This window comes from Sarcophilus harrisii, chromosome 1 (assembly GCF_902635505.1).
Source record: "Sarcophilus harrisii chromosome 1, mSarHar1.11, whole genome shotgun sequence".
In the NCBI taxonomy this organism is placed as follows: domain Eukaryota; kingdom Metazoa; phylum Chordata; class Mammalia; order Dasyuromorphia; family Dasyuridae; genus Sarcophilus; species Sarcophilus harrisii.
In genome coordinates this window covers 164,438,737-164,456,204 of record NC_045426.1, presented here as the reverse complement: position 1 = coordinate 164,456,204, position 17,468 = coordinate 164,438,737, and the positions used below count along the sequence as shown (strand labels likewise).

Genomic DNA, 17,468 nt, shown 5'->3' with positions numbered 1-17,468 from the left:
TTTCTTAGACTAGAATAAATATGTATATTTCTCCAACCTGAACTTTTCCATTCTTGGTGAAATATTAATGTTTTCCTTTCCTGCAGACCTAGATGAAAACAGAAATAAAGCATTAAGAATATGAGATAGGAACATATGGGACAATTTATAATATATATGGAAAATGAAGATCTCAAATTTCTAAACCCCTTAGAAAATATAAAGCAAGTTATAGTGAAGGCACAAAAAGAAGCTAAAGTAATCAAGATTTTGTTTTTCAGAGCAAAATTACTTGAAATGTTGTTATTGTTTTAAATTTCAACTTCTATTTAAATCTGATCCACAAATTAACTTATCTTGCAATGAGATCTCTCATTCTGTAGACTATTAAGGAAACTATGGGAGTCTAATGCTGCTTGTCTGTCTCATATTGGGTTAGTTCTACTTAATTCTTTTTCTTTGTTAAAAGAGGAGGAATTACATATCTGGATGCTATTATCAAAAAACTATCAGCTTTTTTGTATTAAAGGAGCTTAAATAGATTATTAAATTTTATCTTTATATATATTTATAGAGATAAATATTTTATAAGTTTTGCATTGTTTTAGAATCATATTTTTGAATTATGTTATTCAGAGTATAATTTTTTTAAGGCTAAAATATCCATATTTGGTCTCTGTAGATTAGAATTCCTGTTGAACTTTGTTTGTTTTTTAGCAGCAAGGAATTTAGTCATATTTTTAAAAACATTCTTTGTGTCAAAATTTAAAACAGATTCTGGTTATGTGGACCAAGCCAAAACCCATATATAGATAATCCAGAAGAGGATATTATTTTGGTCCATTTATTTTTGCTATAAGCTAGTTTTTTTTTAAAGGCAAGTAACGTAGAGTTTTAATTTACTTTTTTCTGAGCTTAGGATTCTTTCCACTGAAAAATCAAGTTTTCCACTGTAGCATGTTTATTTCTGTATTTGATTTAGAATTATTATATTATGTTTATTTTATACTAATAAAGTCAGATTAATATGAATCATTCATGGGTTGGGTGAACCAATTTTTTTCTTTCTTATATATAGCTTTTTATATTCAAAATACATGCAAAGATAATTTTCAACATTCACCCCTGCAAAATCTTGTTTTCTAAATTCTTCTCCCTTCTTTCCTCCCATCAATCCCCCCATCCTAGACAGCAAGTAATCCAATATATGCTAAACAAGCACAATTCTTCATTCCATATTTCCACATTTATCATGCTGAAAAGAAAAATTAGATCAAAAAGAGAAAAAAATAAGAAAACAAAAAGCAAACAAATAAGAACAAAAATAGTGAAAATACTCTGTTGTGATATATGTTCAATCCCCATAGTCCTCCCTGTGAATGGAGATGGCTCTGTCCATCACAAGTCTATTGAAATTGAACTAAATCACCTCGTTGAAAAAAGCCATATCCATGAGCGTTGATCATCACATAATCTTGTTGATTCTATGTATAGTGTTTTCTTGATGGCTGAACCAATATAACATAAATGACATTTCTAAATTCATTTACTTTTTCAGTATCATCCCAATTAAACTACCAAAAAAATTAGTTATAAAAAACATATATAACAACAAAATTCACTTTGAAGAACAAACGGTCAATAATATAAAAGAATAAATTGAAAAATGTAAAGGAAGGTATCAGATTTTAAGATGTATTATAAGGTAGTAGTTATCAGAAATAGTATTACCTTAGGAATAGAATGATGGATCAGTGGAAAGGAGACATACAATACATAATAATAAATGATTATAATACCCTTGTGTTTGATAAACATAAATATCTAAGCTTTGGGGGATAAAAACTCACCATTTGATAAAATTTTCTAGAAAAATTGAAATATAGTCCGGAGAAACTAGATATAGATCAGTATCTTATGCCATTTACCAAGATAAGATCAAAATGAATACATGATCTAGACATTCATGGAACTACCACAAGTAAATTAGAAGAATGTGAAACATTACTTTTGATTTATGAAGAGGAGAATTTATTAATAAACAAGGAATAGAGAGCAATATAGAATGTAAAGCAAATAAGTTCGATTGCATTAAATTTAAAAAAGTTTTTGTACTGATTGCCAAAATTAGAAGGGAAGCAGAAGATTGGGGGAGGGATCTTTATAACCACTTTCTCAAATAGTGTCTTTATATCTCAAATATATAAAAAACTGAGTCAAATTTGAGTCTCATTCCCCATTAATAAATGGTCAAACGATGTGAATAGGCAGTTTTTGGAAGAAAAAGAAATCAAAGCTATCTAAGTAAACTCATATGAAAAATACTCTAAATCAAATTGATTAGGGAAGTACAAATTAAAACAACTTTGATAATACCATATTAAATTCATCAAATTAATTAGAATTTACTGTCTTAATCTAACAGTTATACAATCTCAATATCAGATTGGGTAAAGTGATAGAATGGAGAAATGACAAATGTTGGAGGGTATATGGAAAAATTGAGACATTAGTTCACTTTTGATGGAATTGATCCATCTACTATTTTGGAGATTAATTTGGAATTATGCCCAAAGAGTTATAAAATCTGTGTATACTATTTTTTTTTTCCTGAGGCAATTAGGGTTAAGTGATTTGCCCAGGGTCACACAGCCAGGAAGTGTTAAGTGGATGAGGTCATATTTGAACTCACATTCTCCTGACTTCAGGGCTGGTACTCTATACGTTGTATCATCTAGCTTACTCTGTATATACCTTTTGATTCAGCAAGTAGGTCTATTTCCCAAGGTGATCATGGAAAAAAAGGAAAAGAATCTAATCTTTGGGTCCTAAAATATCTATAGCAGCTCTCCTTGCAGAGACAAAGACTTGGAAATTGAAGAAATGCACATCAACTGAGGAATAACTGAACAAGTTATAGTGAATGGTTGTGATGAAATACTGATGTTCTATAAGAAATGACAAGCAGTTTGATTTTTAGAAAAATATAAAAAGACTTGCATTAAATAATGAAGACTGAAATGAGTAGAACCAAGAGAATGCTATATACAATTAATAGCAAACTTGTTCAAATAATAATTGTAAGTATCTAGGTTATTCTGTGTAATATATGAATGTTCAAATCAGCTACAAAGGATTTTTGAAGGAAAATACTATCCACACCCAGAGAAAAAGGCGATATATGGAAGTATATATATAATATACATCTATTTCAAATCTTGGCCTTCTTAAGTGTTGAATAACTTAGAACTCAAATTGTAGCAAAATTTTAAAAAATAATAATAAATGGGAAAAGGGTAAATTAAAATAGAGCCTTAGTTTCATTTTTAGGAAGTTTAGAATTCTTTTCACTGAGAAATCAAGTTCTTTCCTTTATCAGATTTATTATCTCTATATTTGATTTAGAATTATTGTGCCCTGTTCCATTTGGCTAAAGAACATCCTAATACAGGCCATCCTCAGCAACAAGATCAACCAAATCATTTCTAATGGAGCAGTAATGAACTGAACTACCTATACCCAGAAAAAGAACTCTGGGAGATGACTAAAAACCATTACATTGAATTCCCAGTCCCTATATTTATGCACATCTGCATCTTTGATTTCCTTCACAAGCTAATTGTACAATAATTCAGAGTCTGATTCTTTTTGTACAGCAAAATAATGTTTTGGTCATGTATACTTATTGTGTATCTAAGTTATATTTTAATATATTTAACATCTACTGGTCATCCTGCCATTTAGGGGAGGGGGTGGGGGGGGGTAAGAGGTGAAAAATTGGAACAAGAGGTTTGGCAATTGTTAATGCTGTAAAGTTACCCATATATATATCATGTAAATTAAAGGCTATTAAATAAAAAAAAAAAAAAAAAAAAAAAAAAAAAAAAAAAAAAAAAAAAAGAACATCCTAATATATCAGGTTCAAATACATACAAATATTTTTTGTTTTAAACTTGAAAACTCCCCTTTCTAACAAATGGATAAGAAGTAACTTTCTGAAAATACATTATATAAAAAAATGACAAAATATGTCCTGGGGGTTGCCCATGTTCACACTTGACTAATTCTTGGTAAATGAAGCATGGCTACATATAAGAAATCATAGCATCACAATTTTTGAAATCCCATTTTAGGAGAAAAAAATTTACATTGTAAATAAAAGGGCTGGCCTTAATGTCAGGATGATGGAACATGTAAATATTGCCTCTAACAGTACCAGGTATGTTAGACAGACAAGTCATTTAACCCCTCTCCATTACAGAAGATATTCTATTCATCACTAGAGGGAGTTTCCACACTGAGTATTACAGTGATGAAATTGCAGTTGCAAGCCCCTCCAAAAAAAAGTTTTAAGGTTTTCTCTGGGTCTCTGACCCTAGTCCATGTCAAACCCAATTCTTTGTCCTTTTCTATTTCCTCTTGATTTTTTTTTTCTCTGAAACTATTAAGCTCCTTTCTTTTCTCTAACTTTATCTTTCAGTTTCCTTTCTTTGTTTCCTAAAGGCCCATCTTCACCAAGCTTTCCATGAATGAGAACAGCAAATTCTTTTTCTCTTTTATCTGACTTAATAATGAGTCAGTGTAAACAAAAAACTGGGGCATCTTCATCAGTGGTGACTGGCCTGTCCTCCTGCATTTTCTCCACTGAAAGCAAGTCCCCTCTAAAGGCCATGAAAAAGCTAGCTGAACACCAGGCCAAGAAGACAATAAAGACTTTTAGACTTTAACACCTGGCTAATTAATCTGCTGAAAGGAAGGCTGCTTCCAAGACCTCCAGAAAACCCACTGAGAACACTACATTTTGGCGTTAGAACATTACATTTTTTCTTTAGAAATTTAGTTCTTTCCATTATCATGTAGTACTCTACCGTACACGTCTCTGTGGAATGGGTGGGCTTCTCCATGTTTCTCTGCTTTAATGTTTTATATTATAAACTCCTCTAGGTTATGGATTGTAATATATTTTGTGAAAGTTATTTGACACTCTATTCTATTTCATTTTGAAATAATACTATTTTACTCATTTACATATTTAAAATAAATACTATTTCTTCCCATCTCTTTTTTCCTTAACTTATAAAATAGGCAGTATTTTTTGTTATGTTTCAGAGTTTTGTGCCCTCAATATGATGAAATGTACAAATTTGAAATGAGCTAAAATGTACATATGAACAAATTGATTCCTGCCTAGAACATCTCCTAGAATGTTTACCTATATAATACATGCATGCATAGCAATGTCTGTGTATGATAGGCTTATTATATAACATAGAGATATCCTAGACCTTAAATTGTATAAATATGAAATAATCATGACATCATTTTAGTAGCCATTCTGGTTTTCTATACAGTGGGCATTTCCTGGTTGGGGTCACAGATTTGTTATTTGAGTTTACCAAAGCTCATTTTAATGCATTATTTTGCTTTGTAGGATGGTCTCTGTAATCAGGAAAGAATGCTAACTTTTGATGAAAAATCCAATATTTTAATATAGTTTGCCTAGCACCTAGATTAGAGTTTGACATTGATGACCTATTTATGCATTCCAAGAATTTTGTAGACGATATAAATAAGACCAAATTCATTGTCTGTATTTACTAAATTAGTTGTTCCTAAGAGGTTTACTAAATTCTCTTTCTAAGAGATTGATTTTTATCTTTACATATCCTCACTCTCTTCTATGAAGAAAAAATATCCATTCATTAGAATCATTTTGTTTGTTTTTGGTCACTCAGAGGTTGCTATGGTATCAAAAATCAATGAGTATTTGAAATATGAAGACAAAGAAAAACTCCTGCAAGAACTCCGATCTCACTTTCCAGTTGCAAGAAAAATGATCTCACTACATGCTAAAAATTACTATCAAGTTCTTTTAGAAGCCATGAAGAAAAAGTCACTTGGAGGTAAACGTACTGTTCCTTAAGAACCAAATTTAAGTTGTCTGATGTAATTTTTTGAGTTATTCTTATAACAAAATGATTTCAACACTGATAATAACTAGCTATCTATATAGACTTTAAAAAATGTTTGTCGATCAAATTACATACAATGCTTCATTTATAAAATAGTTATCATATGTATTGTTATCTGTACAAAAAATAACCATTTGATTAATGGAGGCAACAGAACTTTAGAAAAGTTGCTTAGTTCTCAAGGCTAGGATATGTCAAGAGGTAAGATTACTACAATATACCTGGTTCCAAATTGAAATATCTTTCAATTACTCTTCCCCAACACATCTTGATTGATTGACTTTCAAAAGTCAGGCATTGTGCTAGATATTTGTTCTTTTCAGTCTATCTCATCTGAACTTAAACTATATAAGTAAAATGAACAAATTAATCAAGAGGTATACTCATAATTCACCAAGTTTTCTGCTCTCCTGATATCTCAGGTAGGATAATTAAGATCATCTTTGTCCACCTCCTTTCTCCTATCTATTAGGATCTTTTATGTTTTATATAATGTGCAGCTTAGCCTTTGGGCATCTTAAATAGAGGTTATTAATTCTCAAGGGGATCATAGATATATTTCAGAAAATCCTTAAGCCTATAAATGAAAAAAAAAGTGCATCTTTATTTTTACTCGCCTCTAACCAAAATTTAACATTTCCTTCTGTTATGAATGTAGGGAATAAATCACAGTACATATATTTGGTTTCGTTTGAATGCTAAGGAAGCCCATAAAATTAAAAAAAAAAAAAAAACAGCTTGAGTATCCCCTAGGTCTGTAATCAAGCTTCCTTTCCCTTTTAACAAGTATGACTAGTTCATCTCAGAATTTCTTGTTAAGTGCTTTCTTGGAATTTCATATACTTGAAAGATAATTACACTATCAATAAAATCTTCGTGTCTTTATGTTCACTGGGATGTATCCTATTTTTCATTTAGTGACTTCAGAAGGCTCATGGATCAGTTTCACATTGCGTGAAATATATAACTACTATCATAACACAGAAACAGGAATGGGTACCTGGGTTTGTCCTGAAAATTACGCAGAAAAATTAACTTGGTTGACAGAACATGAAATTAAGGTAGGTTACTGACTTCATTTTCTGTTTGTAAAAGAACTAACAGAGTAGTTGATAAGGTGAAAGTCCTTGTGTTTACTTTTATCTTTTGAACAGAAAAGGGTTGGATTTTTTGTTTTGTTTTGTTTGAGGTAGAAGGTGCTACAAATAACTGATTTATTTGAACAATGGGCATGGAGAGATTGTATCCTATTAAAAGTGAAAATATAAATTTATCTGGGCTTTCTGCCCAATCTTGATCTATTAGCATTATACATTTTTATCTTATTTTCCTTCATATTCTTTAACAAACTATTGGGCTTGAGGAGTATGTGTTTTAATACTGGGCTTTACTATCTCACCCAGGCTGGAAATAAAGGAGCTACTAACAGACTCCATCACACTCCAGTCTGGAGCTTAAGTGTTCCCTGTTTCCAATCTTTGCTGTTTCACTCTTCCTTAGCCATCCTACAGGGCACCCAGTGCCAGAAAATTTAATTATTAACATTACTGTAGATACCTAATGGACTTAGCCTGCTACAATTCAGAACTTCCAAGTTCAAAAGATCCACCAACTTCATCCTTCCTGGTCAGATCACAGGCGTGTGCTACCTGCTTATAACAAACTTATAATCATTTATTCATTTATCAATAGAAAGGGAAGTCTTTCAAGGCCTAGGACAAACACTTCTTTCTTCATAACTTCATCCAGTTAATCTCTCCCTCTCAAATGTTTGAAACGTGGCTTACAATCATATCAATTTCCAGTGTTCTTAGTGATTGCCTAATTTCCTGATCTGGTTTCCTTTACTTAATCCTCATTCTTCTTTCTGCAGCATTTAACACTGGTAGATTGTCTTGGAATCCTAACAGTGTTAAATGCTGCAGATGAACAACAACACTCTAACTATTTGTATATGCTTTTTAAAAAAATTTTCATGATACTGATCCATCTTCATATTTATCTACCCCTCTTTAGTTTCTTTTGCTGGATTATCATCTATATTGGTCCCTTAAACTTTGAATATATTCCCCAAAGCTGTATCCTAGATCTTTTTCATTTCTCTAACTGCATTCTCTTGGTGACCTCATTAGCTTCCATTGTTTTAATTATCTCTAATAAAAGGACTCCCAGATCATCCCTCTCTCCCTCTGTCTTTCCCTCCCTTCCTTCCATCTCTTCTTTCCTTTCTCCCTTCCTCTAACCAAAACTTAGCATTTCCTTATGTTATGAATGCAGGAACTTTCAAAGCCAATAAATTGTAAAGTCTTACTCTTCACAACATTTTTCACATCAATTGATCACATAGCTACTACCTGATAGTATGCTCCCACTACCTGTTTCCTAGACTATTGAAATAGCCTTCTAATTATTCAAATTCCTTCTCTTTTCCAGTTCATTCTGCAGATAGCTGTTAAGATGACATTCCTTCCCCCCTTTATTTATTTTTAAGAAATATATATGTCCATTATATGTAAAAAAAAAAAAAAACATGGTTATACACATACTTTTTAAAAAAAAAACATAATTCCTTATGAATTATTTTGAGAGAAAAAATCAGAACATACAGGAAAAACCATGAGAGAAAAGAAAAATAGAAGAAAAAGGTGGGGGGCAGGAGGGGCAGTGAACATAGCATGTGTGGATTGATTTACATTCAGTCTTCATAGTTCTCTCTCTGGGTGTGAATGATGTTTTCCATCCAAAGTTTATTGAGATTGCCTTGGATCACTGAACCATTGAGAAGAATCAAGTGTCATCAATGATTATAATCTTGCTGTTTCTGTGTACAATGTATTCCTGGTTCTGCTAGTTTAGATCAGCATCAATTCATCTAAATCTTTGCAGGCAAGATGACATTCCTAAAGCATAAGTCTATCTCATTTCCTTTCTCAGTAAAATCCTGGAGCTTTCTGTTACCTCTAGGATTAAATACAAACTATGTTGAAGGACATTTCATATGACCTTTAAATGTGTGTATATATATATATAAATTATATATATATATATTACATATAAATACATACATAAACATACACATATATGTAATGTGTATTCCAAATGATATTTTTCAAAGCTGTCCTGATAGTGTGCTGCTTTCTGAACTTCTTTCTGTTCTATTCTGTGCATTTTTTTAAACCATTTCTTTCACTGGTCTTCTTTTGTGAAAAGGGAAATCATTATCACAAACCTACTGCTTTGGGCCCTTCCCTTAGCTAATCCTAATATTAAAAACTGAGGAAAAAGAAAACCTTGTAACATATAAACATCAACAAAATGAATTCATACATAATGGTCATGTCCAAAAATGTATCTTCAGCTTGAAGCCATTGTTTCTCTATTAGGAGTCATCCTCACTTCTTATCATTGATTCTGAAAAATAGTTAAAATGTGGTAGAAAAAAAGTGAATTTTTTTGGGAGGGGGAGAATGACATTTCTACCAGGTATCATTGACCAATAAATAACCAAAACTTTGCCACGTGAATGATGGCTAAGGTGAAAGTATTAGAATAAGATGGAAGTAAAAATGTTAAATAATTTCAAGAATAAAGCAGAACCTAGAAAAGTTTAATAATCAGAGAATTCCAAAGTGTCTCAAAAGGTTGATCAATCATCCTTCCTTTGAAAAAGATTCCATTTAAGTCTATTCAGAAAAAGTCTCTTTTTCCATGTGTAGAGGGATTGGGAATCAACAGTAGTGAGGTAGAAGTTATGAAACGATCCATTTTGTTTAAACTTTCATTGTGTATAACCATGTAAAAATGTTGCATTAGGATATCACTCATAAATTGACAGAAGAATACCTTTTTGATGAATTGTGGTCTAACAGTGGAGATCTTATGGATGAGACACCTTTAATGCTCCGTCTTAAAAAACAACTTGAAGAAAGAAAAGCTTTCATGCGTAAACATGAGCATTCTGTGATCAAAATACAGGTATGTAAGCTAACTCCAAATTTTTGTCACTATTACTAAGTGATATGTTCCTTGTGATGGTCTAGTTTTCTAGACAAAATAATAACATTTTTGTTTATTAATAATGAGGAAAAAGTATTTTGTCTATTTGGATCTTTCCAATCCTCAGCAGATATAGATACCTGCCAGTGTCCACTTGTCCACTTAAATTCGCGCACTTGTGTTTGGGACAGCTAATTTGCCTAGTGGGTAAGAGAACATTATATATTCTATAATGAGTCATACAGAATTACCAGCTTTCATTTCAGAACAAAAAAAAGCTCATACGTTCTTCATTTATAACTAGGGATGTTTGCAATACAGAAATATGATATTTTTAAATTCAATCTTTCTTTCCTAAAAACTGATACCAGTGTGAAATCAGTTTTCATTTTCTGCATTGCACTTGTATTGCATTCAGAGCATACTTTCCTTGCTTCTTGTCATTATTAAACAGCTTTTCCTATGGAAGCAACAAATTATATAGTGAGATTAGTCAGATGTGTCCAAATATAGCAAATATTACTCTGCGAAGATACAGAGAAGACCTAGAAACAAGAGTAAGTCCTTTCCCAAAATAAATACATAAATAGATGAATAAACAAAGGAAGGAAGAATAATATAATTGATGAAAAGTTTTAATGTCTATGGCTGGATCAAGTCAATCTAATGAAGCTGGCAGTGCTGTCCAAATTAATTCATTGCACTATCATTTAAAAACCTAATTGTATACTTAAAAGATTTAAACAAAATTACATTCTTGTAGAAGAACAAATTGATAGAATATCAAAGAAAATTATGAAGATTCCAAGTTATATAACAGATCTAAAATTATAAAATTATCATAATTAATATTATAAAATCTTATTTATCTAGATCTTCTAATATTGTTAAGAATTATAAAAACAGACCAATGGAATAAATAGAAGTTGAAGCAAAATTTCTATTAGAGAAATGCAAATTAAAACTATTCAGATACTATTTTATACTTATTTGAAAAAAAATCATTGCTGTCATGAGTGTGAAGAAAAGTTACAACAAAAATGGTAGAACTCTTGAATTTATACAACCTTTTCTGAAAGTAATAAAAAGTGTATAAGTTCTATACTACTATTCTTTCCCTTTGATGCAGTGAGCCTACAACCAGAACTGCCTGATTTAGTTATACAAAAGCACTTACAAAATTAGTAAAACAATAAAAACAATTTACTTTCCTTTTGATTAGGGAATGATGGAACAAATTTTGATATATGAATGTAATGGGATGGTATTAAGACATAAAATGACAAATAAAAACAATATATTAAAAATATAATAACATGATATAATGTAGAGTGAAGGAAATGGAACAAAAAAAAATCTCCCTTTGCCATAGTCCTAGATTGTATATTTCAATATTTCTGTTTGTGAATATTGACAATATTAAATAGGAACAAAACATAATCTTTTGAATGGAATTTTTTGAATGAAACAACAATACTTCTTCTAGGCCTATATTTCAAAAAGATCAAAAAAGATGGGAAGAAAAGGACTCATTTGAACAAAAATATTTATAGCAACTTTTTTTGCGTGTGTGTGTGTGTGTGTGGTGGCTAAGAATTGGAAATCAAAGCATTGTGAAGGAATATTATTCTAGCAGGGTGATTTCAGAAAACCCTGGAAAGACTTACAAGAACTGATACAAAGTGAAGTAAGCAGGAGGAGAGGAGAGTATTGTATGTAGCAATAGTAATGTTGTTTGATGAAGAATTGTCAATAACTTAGCTATTCTCAGCAATACAATAATCCAAAACAATCTGAAAGGACTGATGATAAAGCATACAATCCACTTAAGAACTGATATTGTCTGAATACAGACTGAAGCCTGCTATTTTTTACACTCTTTCATTGTCTTTTTATTTGAGCCTTCTTGTACAAAATGACTAATAGGAAATATTTTACGTGATTGCATATCAATAATCTATTGCTTACCATCTCCGGGAGAGGGAAAAAGGGAAGGAGGAATAGAATTTGGAACTTCAAAGTTTTTAAAAATGTTACCATGTAATTAAAGAAAAAATTGTGTGTGTGTGTGTGTGTGTGTGTGTGTGTGTGTGTGTGTGTATGTATGTATGTAGCTTTAGCTCCTACCCATATGCCAAAGCCTATTATTAGAAATCATAATCAAAAGTGCTGAGGATAATGAGGATATAGTTTCCTTGAAACTATAAGGTGAGAAAATCCCATATTTATATTCCATTGTAGATTTTCTCCCCAGTATTTCCTAAAAGAATTTGCTTGTTTTTCTCTTCTCTTTGTTTCAGTATCAGTAAGTAGAAAATTAAGTAACATAAATAAAAAGTATTATAAAATAAATATTAAATAAACTTTAAATATAGTAAATAAAAGTACAGTAAATAAATAAACAATATTCTGTCTTTTCTTTCTTTTTCATATAGGCTTTCTGGAAGGGCTATAAAGACCGGAAAAATTTTGCTGAGAGAAAAGAATTATTTTCGAGCAATGTTGCTGCTATCATTAAGGTAAAGAGTCTTTCATATTTTATGCTTCATCTGAGACTTAAGGGAAACAGGCCAATTCTTTTACCTCTCCCCAACTGATTCTGTAGTCCCCTCTCCACAGCATATATTTCAAGCCTTCTCTTTTCTCCTCAAGCCTTCTCCCACCACAGCCCCAAATCAATTGTATAAGAACTTTAACGTTAACTTTAATTATATAAGAACTTTAATATATACTTCATAATATGTACTTTAATATATACTTCAATGTATAATACTTTACCTTCCCTAGAAAAACGAGCCCCCTTTTCTCCCATTTTCATATCACTTCCCTCTGATATCATCCTTCTCTTTCTCTTCTACTCTCTACTTTTTAATCAATACATGGACCTTCTTCTTGCTTAGGACCACCCCACTATCCTCTCCCAATATCCTCTAACAGATTGCTCCCATTATCACCTTCCCTTCTTTATTTAATCTTCAATTTCTATCTATCTATTGACAAATTTTTCCCTGCTCCCATCAGTCATCTTAACAAAATTATCATGAAATACTAATGTCATTGCTAATTATCTTCTTTCTTGCTCTTCTCAACTAACCTGCTTAAAAAAGCATACTATATTCTTCTCTTCCTCTCTTTTTACTTTTTTCTAAATTCTGCAATCTGGTTTCAAGCCTCATCTTTGCCTGAAAAGTTTTCTCATCAAATAACCATTGATCTCTTCTTAATTGTCGAATATAAATGCCTTCTCTAACTCTTCCTGATTTCTGCCTTCCTGGATAGTTGTTCCTTTTAGCCTTTACTTCCTAAAATTCCTCCCTTCATGATATGACTCAAATACTGCATGTGATTTTTTTTTTCTGCTATCACTGTTTCCCACTCTCAACCCTCCCAAGCAGCTGTTGATGGCTTCTACTCTAAGATTACTTTCCATTTATTCTGTATGTATTTTGTATGTACCTATTTTAATACATATTCTCTCCCATATTAGAATTACTGCTCCTTGAGGGAAGGAACTATTTTTCCTTCATTTGTTGTTTTTTTTATGTGCTCATTCCATGTAGGACACTAATTCTAGGGAAACAGTAGTTTTCTGGTAAAAGAAGACTTACTGCTTTCCAATAAATTAATGGGAATAGGACAGATAACTCAGTGACAGAATATACATCTAACTAATGGGAATAGAACAGAAATATTCAATTGGCAAATGAGAAAGATAAATGGGGTTATAAAATAGAAATGCATGAATTTGAAATTACAACAAGGTGACGTTAGATTGGAAAGATACCATTTTGAAGAAAGAGACAGTGAACTGAATAGAGTTTGTTGTGGGATTTAAATCATAGAGAGTATATATATCCTCTCAGAAAATTATTGGCTAAAATTGGGAAGACGGCCTTCCCTTGTGGAGCAGGCCTCTCTACTATGTAGAAAGGGCTGAAAGTAGCACTAATAGACTTTTCCAAAAAACAAAACAAAACAAAAACAGACTTAGAGGGCTCTCAGCTAGAAATGAACCTCTGACTGTAGTCTCAGGCAAATTTTTTTCCCTTTTGGAAATTTCCTTCTGTCTTAAGAGTTAGGATGCCTCCCTCCTAGCTATCTGCTAGAACTTAAGGATAAAAAGGAACAACACATAAAATGCTTTGTTATGTCTTAGAAGAAATACAATGAAAGATATGAAAGGAAAAAGAAATCTTATTTTCTAGGTGACATATTTTTTATGTCTTATCATGTTTACATAAAATATTAATATTAATATTTAAGAAAAACTGCATGAAATTTTTGTTAATTTTCGGTTACTTATCTTTTTAGATTCAAACCTGGTTCAGAATGGTAACAGCAAGAAGGCGTTACCTTTTACGACTACATCATTTCAAAACACATGTAAGAGAATTTTTTTTCCCTCCTTGATAATTCGAAACAAATCCCTATCATCATAATGGTAGATGTGACTAGACTTTAATGTTTTAATGAATCAATGATCTTATTGTACAGTCTGCATTGGTATAGATAGCCAATCATCTATATGTTCTTTTTCCTATATGGGATTATTGTCCATGTTCTTCTATAAGATGTTGTGAAGCCTTTGCCTAATAATTGGGACCACTTCATCTAGGTCCCCTTCTTCTGGGGACCAGTACAGTAATTGCATTATCTCTCTTGTATCCCTTAATCTTGCTGCACGACATTATTTAAACAGAGTAAAATTTCACAAATTTCTATTCCTTAGAGTGAAAGCCAGATTTTATCTGTGAAATCACCAAATTATTGTGCATTTTTGTGTGTGCATTTAAAGAACTGAGACTGTTATCTTCAGTAATTATAATAATAATTAATTTTTTAATTTAATTTTTAAAAATGTTTCCCTTTGTAAACATTGGAAGAGGCACTTTTACTAAGTAGGTACATTTGTAATTAGTGCCACATTTAAGTGCCAGCTCTATACTGAAATCTATAAACCATTTTTCAGCAATTTGAGCATTTTTTCTTTCATCTCATTTATACTATTTATTTGCTTAGAAAATTAGAAAATAGACAAGAGAAGGAAAAACTTCAGCAAGTCATTGTCTATATTTCCAGATTAAATTAATGTTAAAATTTTACTAAGGAATTGGTTTTTTTCTGGGTTCTGACTTTTCTCAAATTTTTCCAGACTGATCAAATTGTGAAACTTCAGTCCCATATAAGAGCATTCAAAACTAAAGTTGACTATCAGACACTGGGTAAGTAGAATTATTTTGGAAATAGAGCATGAATTTTTTAGGTAACAAGCAAGCACAAGTTGAGTTACCTGATTATTCCTATTCAGCCCATTGTTCCAAGAGCAAGGTTTGGCATACAGGTACTTCTCTCAGAACTGGCTTGTTACACTAGTACTAATATGAAAAAGAAATTGTGCTGTTACTCTTTTTTGTAAAGAACAAAAAATGTTTCTTAAGGAGCAAAAAAAAAATTTTTTTTAAGAGATTTAATGTCATTTTTATATATTCAGTTTGAGTTGAAAAATTAGAGATATTTTAAAAGACGTATGAGTTTGGCCATTGTCTACCTCCTACATAAATTTTATCTTTCATATCAGCCATCTGGCTGACCTGAACTTTTGAAGAAGAACATTGCTGGGATATTAAAAAGAGCCTTATTTGTGAACTGTTGTGTAATTTGGGGATATAATGACATAACTGTTCCTAAGAGTTTGGATGAGTTATTTCAGTTTTCTATACCTAGGTTTACTTGCTAATAAAATGAAAAGGGGAGTTGAATTGAAATCTCTAAGGTTCTCTCCTAAGGCTATGAATTGCAAGAGAAATGAATATCATATAGACAGAAAGTAATGTTTGTATTAATCATCAGGAATATTAATTTCTTTTAAAGATATTTTTAATACCAGAAATTTAACACTCCCAGCATGTAATCAAACTATGGTAATAGAATTACAAATAAATGCAAAAAGACCTTTATATGAAGCAAGTGACATACATAGAATAAGAACAACATGTAAATTTACTCTCACATGTAAACAAAATCAATTACAGTATTAATGGAAACAAAAATATATACATTAATTTCAAAAGAGATAGAGCAAATGTATTTTTAAAAATTCTTTGTTAGAATATATAGGCAAATGTACATGCATATGTTGTACACTCTCCATCTATATACATAGGTGTAGATGTATTTCATAAGTGTGTTTAATTTGAAAAAGTCAGTAGTTTGAATTTTAAGATTTTATTTAAGTTTTGGCCAAAAAGAGTTTGATTGTATGTTCACTAGTATTTAAGATACATTTCATTAAACTGCTTTTTATATTTTTATTGTCTAGATTTAAAAGAAGTAGAAAGGGTCAAACATCAGACTAAATATTTTGCTTAATGGTGGTTCTAACGTTCAAACTATTAAGATGGAATTTTCCCATCTGTAGGTATTGGGACCATCAAACAAGTTAAAACTATGCCTGTATTCTCCTTTCCCTGCAGTGAAAGATAAAAATCCTCCTCTACCTGTTGTGTGGAAGTTTTTGTATCTGTTGGACCAAAGTGATTTAGATTTACAGGAAGAACTGGAAAGGACAAAATTAAGGGAGCAAGTAGTTACCAAAATCAGGGCTAATCAACAACTGGAAAAAGACCTGAACTTGATGGACATTAAGATTGGACTGCTGGTGAAAAACAGGATCACTCTGCAGGTCAGTAGGATTTTCCCTGATTCTTATCTAATAGAGGTGTATATAGAGAAAATACATACATGCAGACATTATGCTGCCATTCAGCTAAACTCATTTTCACCCTCAGTGAATTAATTGTTCAAAGTTCATTTACCATTTTTATAATAAATGGAATAGCTTAATATTACTCCTGTTTATAATTTGTAATAGGTACTTGGGGAAATATTATTTTAATGATCCAGACCATAATTCTCTTATATTCCATATGTTCTAGATTTTCTAAGAGAGTTCCATTTTCTAAAAAAAAAAACTGCATTAAAATGCTGGGGCTTGCAGCACATAGCCATCATCCCTATTTTTTGGAGACTGATATTGCTTGAGTTCTAGAGTTCTGAATTACAGTAGAACTAAAGCCTTTCAGTGTCTTCATTAAATGTCCTTAGCAGAGTTCCTGGCACATCGTAGGCCCTATATAAACTCTTATTCTTCCTTTCCTGAAGTTTGGTACATCATTTAATGTCTTTGGTCTTGGTTTCCTCTTCTGTAAAATGAGGAACTTGAAATATGACCTTTAAATTCTCTTTGAGCTCATAATCATGCTTTCTAGAAGGACTGCCCCACATGCCTCATACCAGCCCACTGAAAAAGCTCATGAAGTTGTGGCATTTGGGCAAAAATGACCATTTGTTCCAGGTTCTGGATTAAGAGGAAAAAAACAACCTCGCTATATAGTATGTTCCAAAATCTTAGTGTAGTTTTAAGCTCTTAAAGCTTAATAGTTTTAATTGAAAATTAAAGCCTCGTTTTCCTTTATTGTTGTTCAGTCATTTGTTTTTGTGACCCATTTGGGGTTTTCTTGG

General features: G+C 31.4%; 1 protein-coding gene across 3 annotated transcripts in view; it reads left to right on the top strand.

Annotated features, from left to right (window-relative positions):
• The window catches only part of IQGAP2 (IQ motif containing GTPase activating protein 2), a 310,948-nt gene that overhangs the window by 239,100 nt on the left and 54,380 nt on the right, over positions 1-17,468 (top strand). For all 3 annotated transcript variants that reach the window (XM_031966282.1, XM_031966273.1, XM_031966291.1), the window contains exons 15-21: positions 5,715-5,882; positions 6,870-7,012; positions 9,765-9,926; positions 12,383-12,466; positions 14,259-14,330; positions 15,100-15,169; positions 16,421-16,629. In XM_031966282.1, the coding sequence (XP_031822142.1) occupies positions 5,715-5,882; positions 6,870-7,012; positions 9,765-9,926; positions 12,383-12,466; positions 14,259-14,330; positions 15,100-15,169; positions 16,421-16,629 (908 nt within the window). The remainder of the gene's footprint in view (positions 1-5,714; positions 5,883-6,869; positions 7,013-9,764; positions 9,927-12,382; positions 12,467-14,258; positions 14,331-15,099; positions 15,170-16,420; positions 16,630-17,468) is intronic.